General features: G+C 42.9%; 1 protein-coding gene across 28 annotated transcripts in view; it reads left to right on the forward strand.

Moving 5' to 3' along the window:
• NRXN3 (neurexin 3) overlaps positions 1 to 18,968 on the forward strand; it is a 1,523,557-nt gene that overhangs the window by 1,007,162 nt on the left and 497,427 nt on the right. The window contains exon 1 of one of the 28 annotated variants that reach the window (XM_036094023.2): positions 5,186 to 6,416. The exons of 23 other annotated variants lie outside the window; for them this stretch is intronic. In XM_036094023.2, the coding sequence (XP_035949916.2) occupies positions 6,170 to 6,416 (247 nt within the window). In that variant the 5' untranslated portion in view covers positions 5,186 to 6,169. Of the gene's footprint in view, positions 1 to 5,185; positions 6,417 to 18,968 lie in introns of those variants that run through there. 4 more of the 28 variants (XM_036094028.2, XM_036094029.2, XM_036094026.2 and 1 more) reach the window with 4 other exon arrangements.

Raw genomic sequence — 18,968 nt, forward strand, 5'->3', positions numbered from 1 at the left:
GGATCTTGTCAACATTTTCACAAGCAGCTGAAAAAGCAGAATCAGGATTTGAACCTTGGAAGTCTTGAGCACTGGAGCTCCAAATCTAAATCTGTATGCACTCTCAAAGTGCCCTCTAAATCTTTAATTTGGTAATTATCGTATAAACATACAAATGATATTATTAATTCTGTTATTGTATAACAATAATTCATTTTGTTTGAGTCCTTAAAACTGGATAAAGATTTACATGATGCTGAGGATGTGAAATTTAGATCTCTGATATCCAGTGTAAGCTTAGTGAAGACTAACAGGGGTTTAAATGCCCAAATCCCTACAAGTAACTAATTGAATTCTGTCCTTGAGTATAAGGAAAATTTGCTTCCATGATAAAATAGTTTCACTTGGACTTCAAAGAAAGATGGCTAAGGTTTACCAGGAGCATTTCATATTTTTCTTATCCTTAAAGAAATGTGTGAAATTCTAATGAAGTAGTTATCCCAGCGCTATTGATCAAACTCAAGAAATTTGGAAATTTTCCTAAGGAAATTTTTAACATCCAAACTCCTGATATCCCCATTTCAGCCACAAGGAGGACAAGAGAATAAGTATGGATGTTTATAAGAATGCTAAGTTAAAGGAAGAGAAGTAATATATACATTCTCTAAACTAAAATTATGCAAGGATGCCATTTTTTTTTAAATCAAATACATTTAGAAGTGATGCTTAGAAGAATAACGCTTCTCTTTTATACCCCTAAATGGAAAATATAATCAAACTCTGCCTTTTTTGCAGGATCACTTTCTTAAATGAGCAGAGGGATGAATTCCATGGCTGTAAATAAATCTGACATATAATAAAGCAAAGTTTGACTGTTAGCCATGTTAGCAGCCACCTGTATTTTTCAGAAATTTTATTTCATTTCACATTATGAGAGTTTAGTCGTTGTTTGTTTTTTGTTTGGTTTTGTTTTATTTTTCCTCCTCCTCAACTTACCTTTCGTGAACCACGGGAACTTAAGGATTTCTGTTCTTCATATTTAGAAAAAAAGGGGCCCTCACCTACGGGCTTAGGGCTCACACAGAAACACACTGCTCTGGGACTCTCTGTCTCTGCAGTTATATTAGATGTGCCCGTGACAAACATCTTGACAGGTGTCTCCTGCAGGCAGTGATGTGGAAAGTCAGGGTCTATATAAGTGAGAACGGACACGTGCAGACACAAAACGTATTGTGAGATCAACAGGGCAACTTCACGTTAGGTTCCTGGCACCTGGCACCATGAAATACTATCACAAGGCCTATTTTAAAAGCCAGAAGTTTCCCCAGACTACTTTATAGCTGAGGTATAGACCAAAGCAAGACAAAGAGGGTCAGCTGGGTAAGGATTCTCACACCTTGTTTTGGGACCCTCTCTTTGAGTGCGGAGATTGGAACAGGTATAGGAAATCTATAATGGCACATTCTAAAGTCTGAAGGAGTAGAGAAGCCCAGCTATTAACCAAGCAAATCCAGCTAGAGGCTTTTTTGTTGTTGTTTGTTTGCTTTGTTTGGTTAATATATGTAAAACTACATTCCACTCAGAAACCTAAGGTTCCCCAAAGTCTGTTTAGGATTTTGTGGGGTTTGTGCACAGGGAGCTAAGTGTGGCTGTTCCTGTGAAATTATTTATACTTTTCGACTTTAAATCAATGGTAAGCATAACGTTCTTAAATCCATTTCTCTTCTTCTGTATCTTATCGGTGGACTCATCTTGGGCTGCATGCTCTCACTCAAGGAGTGCACTAGAGAAGACAATTTAGGAGGATAGAGGGGAGCTTTCGATGATAGTATATAGGTGATGACATTCTTCAGCTGGGCTCAAGCTGCAGGCAGTGTTTAGAAGGTATCAGTAGAGTTAAAAATCTAAAAAAAATACATTTATTTAATATATTTCATATGTCAGCCTAATGTAAATTTTAACAGGCCTGAGGAGAATGAGAATTAGAAAAGAAGTCTCAGAGAAATATGTGGACTAGAGTAATAGACAGGAGGGACAGAAAACAAATGAAAAAAAATCAACAGTGTGTTAAATTGGAGAAGGACATGCATTTTATCAGGATAATTGTGGGTTATCTCTTTGGAGATAAATAAACCAGTCTCAAATTTATCCTCTGATATGTCTTCTCAGTATTCAGCTGGGTCCCTAAGTAGAAGCAGACCTACCAGAATCCACAGCTACTTCTTTTGACATTTTGCAAAAAGTAAATAAATTTATTATAAGTATGACAAGTAAAATGAATAGTTCCAGCTGTGACACACCAGCAGCCTTTCCAGATTTTGTACAGCATTAAGGATTTATTTTCACTTTGTTGCCTAGCAGAGAATTAATTGAAAGGTCCATCTAAGCTTCCCATGCTTCCTCAGGACGAAGTCAAAAACAGAATCCCCAACACTCAGTGCCAATTTAAAAAAGAAGAAAAACATTAAGTGGATAAGTGGTCAACTCATCAACTCTGGAAATACATGTCCCTGGGGATCGATGTCACCGAAGCCAGATAAATGGGTCAGTGAAACTAATGGTTATAAGAACATGTGACTATGAGACTGGCAACTGATTCATTGGATTGATTCATTCAGCAGATATTTACTGAGCTCCTACTATGTGCTACCCACTCTTCCACACACTGAGGATATAGAGAGAACAAGACAAAGGCTCAGATTTCAGGGAACTTAAGGAGCTAGAATATGAAAAAAAAATACAGATAAAATTATTTCAGAAAGCGGATAGCACTGTGAAGGAAATAGAACAAGGTAATGGGATAAAGTGCCTTTCAGGGGTGGTGGTGACTAAGTTTAGATGAGGGCCAGAGAGGGCCTCTGGAGGGGTGACATGAAATGAACCAGTCACACAAAACTCTTGGGAAAAAGTCTTCCTTACAAGAGGCGACTGCAAGTGTAAAGGCTTCCCCTTGGAAAAGAACTTGACACAAAGAGTGGAAGGAGGGCCTGGGAGACTGGAGAGTAGTGAGTGAGGGGTCACCTGGCAGAAGGTGGAGCTGGAGAACTAGGCCAGGTCACCTAGGTCCACTGAAGGCCATGACACAGTTAGAATAAATCCAAAGGGCAGTGAGAATCCATCTGGGGGACTAAATTAAGGAACAGTTGGGTTGAAAGGAAATTATCATCTACTTTAGGGAACGAACTTAGGGTAGGAAGGTGTTTTTTGTTTGTTTTCTTTTTTTCTAACTTTCTACTAATAACATATGGCCCTAACCACATCATATTTCACCTCCTTGGAGTTTTAGCTTATTTTTCTACTGAACAAAGAGTGTGGCCACTCTTTGTCAAATGCTATGCCAGATGTTGTATATACATTATCTCATTTAAAATTCCTAAGAGCCTCACGAGGGAAGGCATTAGCCACATTTTACAGAGGAGGAAACAGGTTTAAATTGAATCTCCATAAACCACCCCTCTTGCTTACTGTAGTGCTCCTGCGTACATGTTGTTAGTTTAAGGCCACCATCCAAGGGCGAAAGACCTTGAAAGAAGGCCACTTCGTTTGGAGGCTTGTGGATCCAGATCACCCTTACAGCTGAGAGCCGGACCAGTTGGGATGACTGTGCACCATTTACCATGAGGCAATGTGGACCTTTAAAAATACTAATTTCAGAACCAGAATGCCAAATCACCATCATCAATGCTAAAATGGACTTGATATTTGATCTTGAAGACAAATCATCCATAAGTTTCTTAATGTTTATCTGTTAGAAATGCTGATTTCCTCAACATCTCCTCAGGGTGTCCCAAGGATGAATAGGATTGTCTAATCCCTGTTTGTTTGTTTTTTCTTCAGTGAGTTTAAAATGTTCATTGAGTATAATAGGTGCTGTAAGCTCTTTTTTAAAAGACAAATGCCACCTAAATATTATATATAGAGAGAGAGAGACATGGCGACATATAGATCTATGATATATAGACAGATATATACATTTTAACATATATATGATTATATATCTATGATATCTATGATTATATATGATATATAGATATATGATTTAGCCAGCAAGTATCATATAGTATATACATGATTTAACCATCAAGTACTATTCCCTCTGCCTCCCCCCAAATGTAATGTGCTTTTTTAACCAAGGTGAATACGAAGGAGGAAATCAAAGCTAGCACGATCCCCCTGCCCCCCGCCCCCAGGTTTAGGAGGACTGTCCTTTGGGTTTATGCCTCCCGCTCTCATCATGCAGAGTGCGGGGGAACGGGGTGGCGGGGGTGGAGGCCGCATCCTCCAGAATGTCACTGTTCTCTGGCAGAGCCCTGGGTCAGCTTCCTCCTGGAGGCACAGATGGCCAGGACAGGCGCGCCAACCCTCTTCCTGTCACTCCCGCTCTCCCCTGCAGGTTCAGCCTGGATGTAAAAGCCGCGCTCTCTGGTGCCCAGCACCCTGGGGGCTCGGAGGCTTCACCCACCACGGGCAGCGCCTCCGAGGCCAGTCAGGGGCGGGCCAGCCACTCGTCTTCCGCCAGCAGAAGCAGCCCTCGCCGCTTCTGAAGTTATTTGACCAGGACAGCTGGCGCGGGCGCTAACCCCTGGGACCTGAATTTCCAAGAGCGTCCTGTCCACCAGCGGGGTGAAAGCTGCCTTCTCGAAGGGCCTCCAGCCACCAAACCCCTCACCCTCCGGGGTCCCCAGGCCACCTCTTCCGTTCACTGTCAAGAGACAGGACGCGGGTTCCCGCCTCTCCCCCTGCGGGTGGGGGCCTGGGAGAGTGGCCGAACAGTGCTGACCGCCAGGCCAGGGGGAGCGAGCGGGCAGCATCACGGCGTGCAGCCGCTCCAGCGCTCTTGCTGACTCAAGGGGTTTATTTTTATTTCTATCTTGGGCTACTTCAGCTATAGCCATCGCCTGCATTTTTCTTCCCAAATTGTAAAAGGTGCCTTAATCATCCGAATTTGGCTTAATGCGCCTGAGAGAGAAGGGAAAGGGTGATTTAAAAAGAGAGCAAAAAAAGGCGCAGCGTCCGTCTGTAGGTCTGTCGGGCTCACTCATCCGCGCGCACACACACGCTCACTCTTCTGGGAGGGAGCGGAGCGCGGGGAGGGCAGCGGTGTGCGCGGGAGGCTCGCGCGGGTGTAGACGTGCGAGCGTGTACTTGAATGGGGAGGGCCGGGATTCCGGGTCGCTCGGGCCCCTCCTCCCTCCCGAGCCAGCCAGTCCCTCGGCAGAGCGCTCGGGCTGCACTGATTTGCTCTCGGGAGTGCGCTATTTGCATATGGCTTGCCCATTTGTGAATTTGGCTCCCCAACTCCTCGCTTCACTTCACCTGTGCCTCCCAGTTCCGCGCACTTTGCAGGCGCCCGCCCGCCTCTCCGCCACTTCTGCCGCCTGCCGGGCACCTCCTCTGGCGTTCTCCCTGCTCGCCCACCCACCTCTCTCCGCCCAGGGCCACGTTGGTTTGGGTGGCTGCTCCGCGCTGGCTTCCCCCTCCTTGCCTCTTTCCCTCCGGTCCTTCTCGTTCTCTTCCTCCGGCTGCTGCGGCTGCTGCTACTGCTTTTCATCCAGTTGGGAAACCCAGGACGCAGGAGGTTGCTCCGTGGCGCTCTTCCAGAACGCGCAGGGTTAACAGCCTCCGCGCCCTTCCACCGAGACTTCGGGAACACGCGAAGAACTCTCCCACCTGCAGCCCCCTTTTGCCTGGCAGTTCTGCAACGCATCGCATGGAAGTGGAAAAAGAAAAAAAAAATGTTCAGACTGCCTGGATGTTGGGATAAACTAACCTGAACCTTCTTGGGTCTCCTGCTGCCTCCCCTTTCTTCCTTCGTTTCCACCTTTCCTCTGTGTGGCTTTCCGGAGTGTGCAGTTGAGTCGCCTGGAGATCAGGAGGAAGCCGCGCTGGGCCTCCCCTGCCATGTGTGGCATTCCGGGGCTCCCTAGGAGGGTTGCTATACCTGGGTGGACTTTGGCTTTCTAAATTTCAGCCCCGGGAAAGAGGAGATTTGCCTTCTTTCTTTTCTTTCTTTTTTTTTTTTTTTTTAACTGATTCATCATCTGTCTTGAAAGCGCTTATTCCCTCCCTCTTTCCAAAATACGGGCAAGTATTCCTGCTGCTATGATGGGCCCTTGGGCATCATGAACTTCATTATTCCTCACTGGCTGGAATTCAAACTGCCCATCTGTAGTGGTCCAGTGCGTTGACCATGCACCTGAGAATCCACGCGAGACGGAGCCCTCCTCGCGGGCCGGCCTGGACGCTTGGGATCTGGTCCCTCTTCTGGGGATGTATCGTCAGCTCTGTGTGGAGTTCCTCTAATGTAGCTTCTTCCTCCTCCTCCTCTTCCTCGCCGGGGTCTCACTCTCAGCACGAGCACCATTTCCATGGCAGCAAGCATCACTCAGTGCCTATTTCTATCTATCGCTCCCCTGTTTCCCTTCGAGGAGGGCACGGTGGGTCTCTCTGCTCTTTATCCTTTTAATGGGGCATAGCGATTCCTTAACCCACTCGCCTTTCAGGTAATGTCAAGGGTGGGAAGATAATAAAAAAAATTGAATTTAAAATGATAAAAAGCATCGCATGTGCATGAGAGAAGAAAATGTTCAATTCCCCCTTAAAGGCTAGTGTTTTCTGCCCCGGCCCCTCAATTTCTCTAATGGTTTCTCCTCTCCTTAGCTTTCTTATTCATAGCTTCACAAACACCACATTTTCCCCTTTGAACCTTCTGCCTCCTTCACTCCCCGCCCCCATGATGGGAGCAACTTATCAGATAAGTCCCAGGTTTTGCACTTTGAGAATATCCATTCACCTTGCTTTCAACCCTTTTTTCAGATCTTGTTTTGGAGCAGGTCATGGGGAAGTAGATAGGAGGGGTCCTTAGGTCTTCAGCCTGAAGTTGATGGAATGCTGTGAAGTGGCCTGTGTGGTTAAAGTCAGGGGGGAGAGTAGCTGAGTGTAAGAAGGCAGAAAATGTAATTAATAAAGAGTAGCCAGTATTGTTCATTTGGGCAGCTTTATGTTTGTCCACATGACTGAGAGAAAGACCAGCTGTCTCAAAAAGCTACACATCTAATATTGCTAACTACTACATAGGAAGTGATCAAATAGATAAGACAGAGTCCATTTAGAATTTTCCCAAGTGTAAATTACAGTAACTTTGATTCCACCATTTATACCAATGTTATTTCAATTAAAGGTAGCCCTGGTAGGCTTGTTCACACAATACAGGTATGATGTGTTTTGCCCCCAACAACCCTCCTCACATAGCTATTGAAGGAAAAGATCTATGGCTCTTAAAGATCTATTCAGCTCCGAGCAAGCTGCCCTCTGAAAGGGCAACGTTGGCCACCAAGGTGGGAGTCTGCTGTAGTAAACTGTTCCAAAGAAGGGATCTTCAATATTTGTTTACTATGCACTTTACTCTGATGGCGAGGACAGTAGGAATCACAGAGCCCAGCGGCAGGAGCAGCTCTCAAGGGAGCAGCACGAGTGAACCACACTCCAGGTCCCCTGCCCTAGCTTGTAGTTTGAAGATCTAGAGCATGCAGACCCCATTCGGAACGTCAGTTCCTCCCACTGCCTCCTAGCCGTGGGCTTCTGCTCTGTGCTGTCTGTGGTGTTAAGTGGAAGCACATTGAGAAAATGCCAGCACGTACTCTGGCTCTTTCTGGCTCTCTCTTTAAATTTTATTTGATGGAGTTGTCAAGCAGCTCCTAGCTTGTAAGGTTGGCAGAGAGGGGCGGTGGGAAGGAGTGAATGCTTGATCTTGATCTGGTTGCTGTTTTCTCTGTGACTCCTGCTGGGTCTGGTGTAGGCTTTCTTAAAAAAAAAAAAAAAATAGGAGAGGAAAGAACTACAATCACCCAAAAAGCAAAAGCCATTTCATTGAAATGGAAACTGTTAGCTCCTAGGGGAGAGGGACCTAGAGTGGGGGTGGGATTGTAAAGAGTGGGAAAGAAAAAGAGGGGAGTGGGAGATGGAGGAAGCCAGAAAGACGATTACTAATAGCCATAATTAAACATGGAAAGGCTCAGCGATAATTAGCTAAATTTCGCTAATTAGTGTAAATGATCAGCAGGGAGATGGATATTATGCATTAGTTAGAGGTTATAGGCTGGCAGAGTCTTGATGTTTTCTGTGCAGGATGTAAACAGTTAAAAGCAGCTACTAGTTAAGTGATGGTATTTGCAGAGCCTTACTTCCCAGGGGTTCCTAAATCTGTCAGTCTCTCTCTCCGCTCTCTGTCTCTGTCTCTCTCTCTTTCAGCTAAAAGGGCTAAAGGGGTTGAGCCTTGCACAGATTAAACACAGCTCTTTTCTATTGACTTCATTTCTTCAAGGATCAATTTCTCAGTAACTTCTGAATCTTTTTGACTTATTCCCAGTCTGGTTTCTCATTAACCTGCATCTGATAAGATTCAGTGTGATGGAAAAGGAGAACGGAGTAAATAAATGACTAGAGACCCCAGAAAAGGCCCTTACCCACCAGAGCTGTGGAATGCAGTGAACCCCAGGGTCTGGCATGGCTAAGATAAGAAAGCTCATGAATTCACCTCTTGAGTATCCTCTTTCAGTCCTGAAGTCCCATCCCATTGATTTGGGGCTTGGAGAGAGAATGCATCTATATTAAGTAGGCTCCTTGCATGTTTAATTAATGTTTTTGAGCTTGAAAACGAGAGAAACGGCAATCAACAAGATGCCCCAACTTCTGACTCCAATCCCACATCCAAGCTGCGACTTTTTGTGTCCTGAAAAGACCAGAAGACCCCTCGGAGCTTTGCTAATGCACCTCCCGTTCTTACTTGGAGTACACTTGCTTTCTCCTAGTCCTAACAGGAGTTAGGACCACTAGGAGTTAGTCCACTAACAGCAATTGTTTTTAAAAAATCTTTTGGATGGAGGCACAGCACCATGAGACTAATGTTGTTACTAATAGTTTTCTGCTAACCTTATTCCAGAGTTAAAAGCAGCAGTCTCTATTGTCTGGGAAGGAGTAAATGCCCTTCATTCTGGTATAAAATGAAAACTAGAGCCTTGAGTCCAAGAACTTTCTTTGAACTTGGAGATGTTTGTTTGTTTTACGCTCTTTCCCCTTGCTCATTTCCTGAGAAGCCAGAAGTCCTCAGAGTTGTCCTGTTAATCAGTTTTTGTCACCCCTCCATCCAGACCACCCTGCCCAGGGCAGCCTAGAGAAGGCTGTGCTCCTTTACGAGTGCAGGAGACTAAGACCACAAGTGCCTGAGGCACCCAAAATACTCTACGGTTAGGATTCTGTCTCAGGACAGAATCAACTCTCTCTTCTTAAGTGGGATCTAGTAAGTTTTCCCCCTTGGTTTGTCCCCTCTCTCACTCAGGCTCCCTGCGTTCTGCCATGCTCTCACCTACTTAGTAGTCAGCTAACATTTATTGAACATTTACTATGTGTCAGGCTGTGTGCTCCTTGATGAGGATAGAAATCCACATAAGACATTGTGGTGTTCAGCCAGGGATAATTTCAGAAGTATTTTGATCATCTATAAAAGATAAGTGCTTCTCTAATGTAAAAATATGGGGAATGGAGTGAGGATCCAGCTACCAATTAAATTAATTAATATACAGTTTAAATAGTCTTTATAAAATACAGTTTTACATTCTCCTGTCATTCAGAATATCCATATAAGTATTTTTCATCCTCAACTTTATTTCCATGCTTAAATATCATGCTTGTCAGAGCTCCTAGGTAGTTTAGTGGTACGGGAAATACAAATACGAAAATACATTTGTTTACCAACCTTCAGTTTCATAAAGGAGGTTTGTATATTTTTTCCCCTCTCCCACCTTTAAGAACTCCAGTGAGCATCTGCCTAAAAAATGCTTTCATACTTAGTAGTTTAGAAAACTGACTTTTCTGAGAATCTAGGTTTAGTATGTGCCTTGCATTTTATCCTCCATAAAATAGTAGGCCTTCCTGACTCTTTAGGAATGTAGGGAAACTTGTTGAGGACACAAAACTCAATTTTATTTTATTTATTTATTTATTTATTTTTAAAGATTTTATTTATTTATTTGACAGAGAGATAGAGAGCACAAGTAGGCAGAGTGGCAGGCAGAGGGACAGGGAGAAGCAGGCTCTCCACTGAGCAGGGAGCCGGACGTGGGGCTCGATCCCAGGACCCCAGGATCATGACCTGAGCAGAAGGCAGTGGCTTAACCGACTGAGCCACCCAGGTGCCCCACAAAACTCAATTTTAAAAGGGAACAGACCACAATGTATTTAGAGGAAAGTCTTCTGCTTAGAAACCAGGGGTGTGTGTGTGTGTGTGTGTGTGTGTGTGTGTGTGTGTGTGTGTAGGGGAGGCAGCATGAGCCCTATTTGAGTCATCTCAGCAGAAGTGGTGGCCTGATCCTGCTAGTGACACACGTGCCGGGAGTCCTTCTTATAAGAAATTGTGCTCCTCATTCATTGTCACAAAGACCTACCTCTTAACTTTTTCCAGCCTTGAGGCTTGTTTTACTCTGATGTGTTGAGCACTTTCTTCTGCTCAGCCAGCTGCTTCCTAACCACATTCTCTCTCCGTTCCTTCTTGGGATTCGGTTTGCTGAATAATTCATAGTGTTGGTTGACAGATAAAATTGTAAGATTTATATGTCTTTGGCCTTGGTGATGAATTAATTAAATTGGTTTCTCCTTCTTTCTCTCCTCTAGATGCATTGTTTTTCTTTTCTCAAATTTGCTGGCAAGTGGTAGGTTTTGGAGATTCACTTGTTCTTGAAAGATTACCAAAGCAAGATTATAGTATCCTCCTGTCAATTTCCTCAGGACTTTCAGTGTGGATCGGTGCAGGAGAGGAGATGAGGACTGCCATATCATAGGGACAGGAGATGAGATCATTGGAACAATTGCTTTCAGGAAACAAACAAACAAAAACCTTCACCAGACTGGGTGATGGCTGGAATTCCATAGTAAGAATTTTATTGTTTTATCATCTGATTTTGAATCTAGGAGGAGTAATGTACTCCATTTAGTGAATGATCTCAGAAGGCTTGCTTCGCTAGGACCCTGGGTGATGTGAGAGGGAGGCAGATCTCTGAAGATAAACCTTGAACTTATCCATACTTCCCCTCCCTCTATTAGTTTGTTAGGGCTGCCATTAAAAAAAAAAAAAATCACAGACTGGGTGGCTTAAGTGACAGAAATTTATTTTTGCACAACTCTGGAGGCTAGAAGTCCAAGGTCATGTTGTTGGCAGATCTGGTTTCTTCTGAGGCCTCTCTCCTTAGCTAGTAGGTGGCCACCTTCTCATCGTGTCATCACATGCTCTTTGCTCTGTGTTCATGCATCCCTGATGTTTCCTTGTGTGTCCAAATATCCTCTTCTGTGAGGACACTGGTCAGGCTGGATTAAGGCTCACCCAAATGTCTCATTTTAACTTAATCAAAAAACTTTTTGAAGGTACTATCTCTAAATGCAGTCACATTCTAAAGTACTGGGGTTTAGGGCTTCAACATCTGAGTCTTGGGAGGACACAGTTCAGCCCATAACACGCCTCCTTCTCCCCTAGGACACAGTCACTGGGAACGAAGTAAAAATGTACCATTCAGTGAATCTCTGCTAAACCCAACCTTTCACAGTGGAAATATAAAACCTTCAGTAACAGTGGTAATAAACAAAACTGATACGATGGTGCCTCAAGAGGAAAAAGTCTCTTTATTTGGAGAAAACAATATCAGTAGGTTTAGTTCAACCTTGTGTTTGCTTTCATGTCAGTTTATCTTGTGTGACCCAGTCTATACCTAGTTCTGTTTGTAGACTAGTTCTGTTTGACTCTAGCCACATGCTCTGCAGACAGACTCCAATGTCCACACTCCAAGACTCTCTCTCCTTAGATCTGCTGCCATTCGAGGCCAGACCTTCCTGCCCACCCAGTAACTTCCTTTGTAAACCACAGTTGCCCATTCTTTTCCTTTCCTGAGACACACATCACCAACCCCCTTCACATCTCACCTTTCAGAAAAAAAAAAAGAAAAGAAAAGAAAAAAAGGTGAAAGCAGTATAAACTCCCACTTTTTTGCAGCTGAAAAATATGTCCTTTTAACAAAGTATCAATTTCATTATTTTTCTGTTGGATTTTTATTTTGTGAAAGTTCATCTTAAAATATAAATGGGAAGTAATCTGTCTACATCATGACATGTCATGAGGCTTGGGTGACAGAATGTATGACAATTATCAAGCAACTTGATAAGAAAAAAACCAAACTGCAAATCCCAAGCAATGGATTCAGCTCTTTGTGAAATGAGTTTTTTGAGTGTTTTTTTTTCTTTCATTTTTGTTTTTGTTTCTGTATTCAGATACTTTTGAAAAGTGACTTTTGAGAGAATACATGCTTATGATGATGACAGGTGAATGATAATAGAGATGGGCAGTGTGATGGTAGGTGGCCGTGGGGACAATCAACCACAAGATTTAGAATTGGAAGAACTAGTTCTCAGTCTTTTTTCTGTCAGGAGCTTTGTGATCTTGGATAAGTCATGAGGCTTGACTGACTCAGTTTCTTTATCTCTAAACTGAGAATAGCAATAATAATACCACACAGATGTCACAGAATTGTTAAGAAATTAAACAAGTTGTGCTTTCTACATTGCAAGCTACTGTGTACAGATTAAATATCCTATGAGAACTATTTTAATGATAATGCTCTTTCAGTTCCTGGTACAAAATCGAGCTTCCTTGTTGAATGGCTACTGGTTGGTAGTTTGAGGTTAAAGAGCATGCATCTACTGCTTCTCCTCATTTTCTTATCTGCAGCGACACTTTTTGCCTCCAAGGGGAGACAACTTTAATATGTATTTCCTTGTTTATGGCACTAAACGAATATAGCATGTGTGGTCAGCTTGTGTTTTTTGATAACATGTAAAAAACCATGCCAGGCAAAATTTAGCCTAAAATGACAAATAGCAAACTGTTTAGAAGCTGAGAAATCTATTGAAATAAAAGGGGAGAGGCCCCTAAGAAATATTCTGAAATCATTTTGGAAATACATAATTGGATCATGTTTCTAGATGACGTCTGCTGAATTTAAACACTCCTGTATGATGCTCAGCACCCATTGAAAACTTGAATTTTTAATCTGGTTTATGCTAGGAAAAAGACAGGTCTTTTTAGGACTACTATTTTTGGATCTGGAAATAGAGACTTTCTCTAAATGTCCCTTCTGGTGCTTCTACTCACCAGGACTCAAAGTTATAGAGGAGGTGGGAGCTTGGGAGGTGCTGGAACGCTTAGAGTTGACTTTGTGGAGCCCAAATTTAAACCAGAATTCTTCTGGAGTGAACATTACGCTGGGCCATAGATATCATGCCTAGTTTTTTCCCTGACAAACTCTGTGACTTTGGATATGACATTATGTTTTTAAATCACATTAGTCTCTTAACATTTAAGCACACTATGGAATATCTTCATATACTAACCTATCCTCTTTCTTTTACCTATAGTTTTCTGCATGCCATGTAGTGTGTATACGCCTTAACACTGCCACTGGGGAAAAATTGGCTTTTTCATTTCTTCCTCATTTGTACAATGAGCAGTTTGAGTGAGATGATCTCTCCAAATGGTTCTCGACGCAAGGACCGCATGCTTCTCCAATTTGTACGCCTTTAAACATACCACTGTGTATCTTACACGGATCTGAGTTCCCCAGGTCTGCTGGGTATTTTATAGGTTTGTTTTCTTGACTAATAACCCATGCCAAAGCCACAACCAGGTTTTCTCTTTTTCCCTCTGACAGAAGCCGAATCACGTGCAAGAATGGCACACTGTAATGTTAGAAAGCCCGCCGTCCAGCTTCACCACAGCATCATGTCGAGACAGGAAGAACACAGCCTTCATTTAAACACATCTTATCAGCATTAGAAAGGAATTCTGTGTTATGTTTAAGATGCTCTGCTGTGTTTAGCTGTATCAGAGCAGAGGGCAGCATGGCAACAGAGTTTATAAAGAGCAAGTGGTTTATGTCTGCTTGTGTTAGAGTTTTGAGAGACTTGCGTGGATCATATACCTTCACATTGGACACACCTACCGTGTGCCAGGCCCTCCTCCAGTTATTTACATATATGATTCCACTTAATCCCCACAAGCCTTTAGTATTCATAAGGTTACCACCATTTCACACATAAAAGCAATGAGACTCAGAGAGTTTACGTGCCCTGACCAAAGTACTATGGTGGTAGAGCCATGATTCAAACTCAGTTCTGGGCACAAAGTTCTTGGCCTTTCTGGTATACCACACAGTCCCTTATCTCGAGAAACAGGAAGCAAATACAGCAAGCTCTTTTGTCAGGAATAAGGTGTACAGGTTATTGAGAAGTTCTGATTAATGTAGTTGGCACACCTCTACAAAGCATCTACAAGAGTGTCCGGTTCATAATAAGTATTTGAATGTCTCTCGGTCTGCTTGAACCCATTCTGACCCAAGGAGATACTAATGAGAAGGAGCAGACAGATGAAGCATCCACACCGATACATGTTTTTTTGAGTGAGTGAGTAAATGACTGCGTGAGGTGCCGCATGATTGGCTCTTGTTTATTAGGAGAGTAGGGATAGTCCTTTATAGAAGAGGCGAAGGGCACGGGAAGTTATGTATTTCTCAGAAGCATACCAACAGGTTTACAGAACCTCAGAGCTACAAGAGAGCTTAGGGGTTGTCTGACCCTCTTATATTCCAGATGGGCAAAGTGAGGATTTGGCTATAGGCATCCAGTCAGTATCAGAATCAGTGGGAAACTGGGCAATATGACTCCAACTCCACCATCTTTTTTTCACTCCTCTGCTGAAGGGCCAGCTTCTCACTCCTTCGGGACCCTTTCTCAAATTGCAACCTTGTGTCCCATCTGTCTTTCTACAGACTGATCTTTCTTTTAACCGGATTAAGTCCTGCAGGATTGGATTCTGCCAGCAAAGGACTTCTCTGGGCTTCCGGAAAAATTAATTTTCCATGTGCATTTTTCTAATAGGTGCCTGGCTTTGTGCTAAGAGGCAGGCTTTCTTGGGGGTGTCTGGAAGGCTTCCTCTGTATGGGAGACTCCAGTGTGGGAAAGGACTCAGGTTCAGGTTCCTGTGTAGGGAGACATTGCCTGTCCCGGTTGGGTCTCCTCCCCAGAAAGCAGAGGGAAATGGCCTATGTACTCACCTGTCTGTATCCCATCTGGAAGCCACAACTGAGTTATTGTACAAAGACATGTCCCCTGACCCAGTCCCCACCTCTTGCTTACCAGCTATGGAGTGGCTTTGGGAACAGAAAACTTGTAGAAACCAGCAAGCCATATTTTCTGAGCTACTGTTATCACCCTCCCTTTTTTTACTGTTTTGAAATATTTCTGTCACCCCCCCCACATTAGAATATAACTGTGTATACTCTTGAGTGACTTTCCCCCAAACTATGAATTTCAACTCTTTCTGAGACAGTCTTTCAGAATTTGAATATAATTACACGCTTTGGGTGCAAATTGTGGTTTTGACTACATAAGAAACCAATGGAAATGATCTCCCTGTTCCTGTAGTTTACAGATTATATGCTTCAGAACTGGGGCTATATATTTAGGCTACTCTTCTGTGTGGCACATTAAAATGAAAATGAAGTTGGGGTGAGCCACCTCAGTTGCTAGGCAGGAGAGCAGGTTGATAGAGCACAGCATTAAACCGAACCAGTGTTGGGTGTTTTACTTAGCATTTATTTGCGTTCCCCCTTTGTCATTTGATGCTGTCCTCGAAGGGGAGGGAGAGGACATAGGCAGGGCCAGGCTGTCTGCAGAGACTCAAACAAGGAAGAAGAAGTAATTACCTCCAACCCCCAAGTAGAATGAGCACTTTTTAGAATTTGAAATTGCCACACAGAGATCTCTTTCTGAAGAGCAGGCAAGACTTGAAGTCAAGTGCACAGGTGTGGCCACATCTTCAGGGACATGGACTTGGGCAGATCCTTCTCTTCAGATTAGGGCCAATGACTAGAAAGAGAAACTAGTGCCCCCCCATTTGGCCTTGCCTCAGTGGCTCTAGAAAAAAGGCCATCACTCTGGTTAAAATGTTTTAATGTGCTTCCACAGCCCATTTCATTCCTGGTCTCAAATCCCGGACATATCATGAGCAAGTAGTGATAGGCAGCAAAGGCTTTGGGGCCTCTTAGTAACTCCAATTTCTTTGAATCCTTGATTTTAATGAAAGACTGAAGGCCCTCATGAAAAACTAGATCACAGGTAAAATAAAGCAAGCCCTGCTTGGATTCTTGGCGTCCATGTTAGCAGCATTCTGATTATTTAAAAGTTTAAAAGGATGGTTAAAGGGTTAAAGCTCAGGTAGAAATTTGGCCGACAGAGTAATTTGGGTGGAGGGAGGGTCCTGTGGTTTGGATATCTTTTTTCTTAAACCAATTATTGTATACCTCTTTCCATAAGCCACTATCTCGGCATAATTGGATGGGGAATTATGTGTTCACTTATGTCAATTCAATCTTCTTAGATAAAATAAACTCAAGAGAGGAGACTTCTATGCTTCCACAAGAACGATAATAATATCTACCTGACTCTTAATAATTATAATAACAATATATCACTTTCGTGTGTGTTCTTTCAGTGTGCCTGGCACTCTTCTAAAGCTCTTAGCTTGTTTAGTTCTCCTATGAGGTTGATATAGTCGTTTTCCCATTTGAAAGATGCAGACACTGAGGCATGGAATGTTTGAGGCATAAGGTCAGGTCATAAGATAACACATGGCAGAACCAGGCTGGATATCTAAGCAGTCTGAATCTAGACCTGTGCTCTTAATATTTAAATACTCACGTAATATTACCTGGATGGTGGGGGGAAAAATTTGCAAAGTAATATTTTCAACTGCAGTGTCTGACTCTTTTTAAAAGGTCTTTTATGTTAGACCTAGAGCCAAGATTAATTATGAGGACTGTGAAATCTTCTAAACTTAGCAGCTGACAATATGCATTTACTTTGTGTCAGTCTTTTGGGTTTCTGCCCCTAATTCCAGCATGTCTGTTTGCACGGGGGCCAAGCAATTCTCTCAGATACCAATTCAACTCCATTCTGATGCTTGTCTAGCTGGGGGCAGCACTGGATTCCACAGGCTGAGGGTTCAGTCCTACAGGACTGCCGCCCCCACTGCCAACCCCTACATCAGATGCCAGTCACCATCTAGGTTGTTACCTGTACTTCTGACCAGCCGGCTCTAAAGCACATGGCTCCCCAAACCCTCTCTTTGAGTTCCATTATTTTTCTAGCATGTGTCACCGAACTCGGGAAACCCATTTACTTACAGGATTATCGATTTATTATAAAATGATACAACTCAGGAACAGCCAGGTGGAAGGGCTATGTAGGCTCAGGTATGTGGGAAGGGGTGCAGAGCCTCCATGCCCTTTCCAGGTGCACCATTCTCCCCAATCTCCATGTGTTCAACCTGGAGGCTCTCCGAACCCTGTCTTTTTGTTGTTGTTGTTGTTTTTATGAAATTTTTTGGTCATCTGAATGACCAAATATATATTTCTATAGGTCATAGTATCATAGTCAGGTATTAAACTAAATGCTTTATCTTATCTCATTTCATCTTTACCAACCATCTTTCAGTGTAGGTGCTATTATTATCAGGAATGTAACAAGGAAAGAAATGAAGACTGAGAACTAGGCAATTCATTTTAAGTTCTTCCACCTACTAAGCAGTCAACCCCTTGCATCTATTGAACTTGTATTGAACAAACATAAGCCTATTTCCTGGTATTGAGAGCAACTGATCGGAACACTTCCCTATATTCACAAGTCCTATTATATTATAGGAGATTGCCTGTGCTTTCTGAAACAGTCGTTGGAAACTCACACAAGTTTCAGAGTCAGCTGGCAAAGAATGGTTACATATTCAATGAAGAATGAGGGGCCCCTCCACTGATAAGGAAGCCCATTGGTGACTCACCTGTCTCATTTTTGATTCACTGTAAGAAACTCATTTATCAGGAAATTTAGTCTCCAACAGTTACTGTGGGCTTTCTCCTCAAGTTATGGTGTTAGGTAAACCACCAAAACTTCCTGGTTTTAGTTCTCTTACCTGCAAAATGAGAGAGATGCAATTAATGATCTTGACGTGGCCTTCCAGCTTTGTCTTTGCAAGTTTGGTATTCATCTTTCTATCAGCACTGACAGGCAAAATTCTAATGATTTCTAAAACACCTCTTCACTCTTATTAGGTCACCTTTGAATCTACTTTTATTTTTGGCCCTTTGTACCTATTGCAGAAGTTCATTAATTATAAGGGTAAAACTAATGAAACAAAGATTCCAAGAGTGGCAGTGGTTTTCACTTTGGGTATGTGTGTGTATATGTACATGCGGGTGAATGTGTGAGCCAGAAAAAAATAATTTAACATAAAGACCTTGATAACAACCTGATTAGCTCCTGACCTGGAATATAAAGTCAGACAGGAGTTAAACCTGCTGTGCATTAGAGATATAGGGATGGTTCAGTACCGGCTTCTTACTGCTCTGATGTCATTTACTAGTGCATTGTGTCACAGGGTCTCATGTTAAAATGTCAATTATAGTTGAAGAGGGGGACATCTTTAATGTGAGCTAGGAATATAAACCTGGAGCCTGGGCTTCTATGGCCAATCCCTCTCTTTCAGATGATATTTTTAGGGATTTCCATGCCAGGGGACCATTTTGTATGTATGCCCTGCTACCCCCATCATCTGTCAGTTATTAAGGACCTATTAGACTAGCTATCATATAAGAACACTCTCTCAGACCATGCTGAGATAGTGATGTTTCCATTTCCCTGCACAAGTAACTTTGAAATAGACCTACCACCTGAATGCTAAGTTTCTCAGGCCCTGGGGTGATGCCCCCCCAAAAATATTCTGATGGAAGGCCCTCACTGGACTCAAAAGCTGCTTTGAATTTGTGGAATTTTCAGATATTTGACTTAGACATTTTTAGAGACATTTTCCAATCAAATTATTTTTCACGTGAAGAAGCTAA

Source organism: Halichoerus grypus, chromosome 8, assembly GCF_964656455.1.
Source record: "Halichoerus grypus chromosome 8, mHalGry1.hap1.1, whole genome shotgun sequence".
In the NCBI taxonomy this organism is placed as follows: domain Eukaryota; kingdom Metazoa; phylum Chordata; class Mammalia; order Carnivora; family Phocidae; genus Halichoerus; species Halichoerus grypus.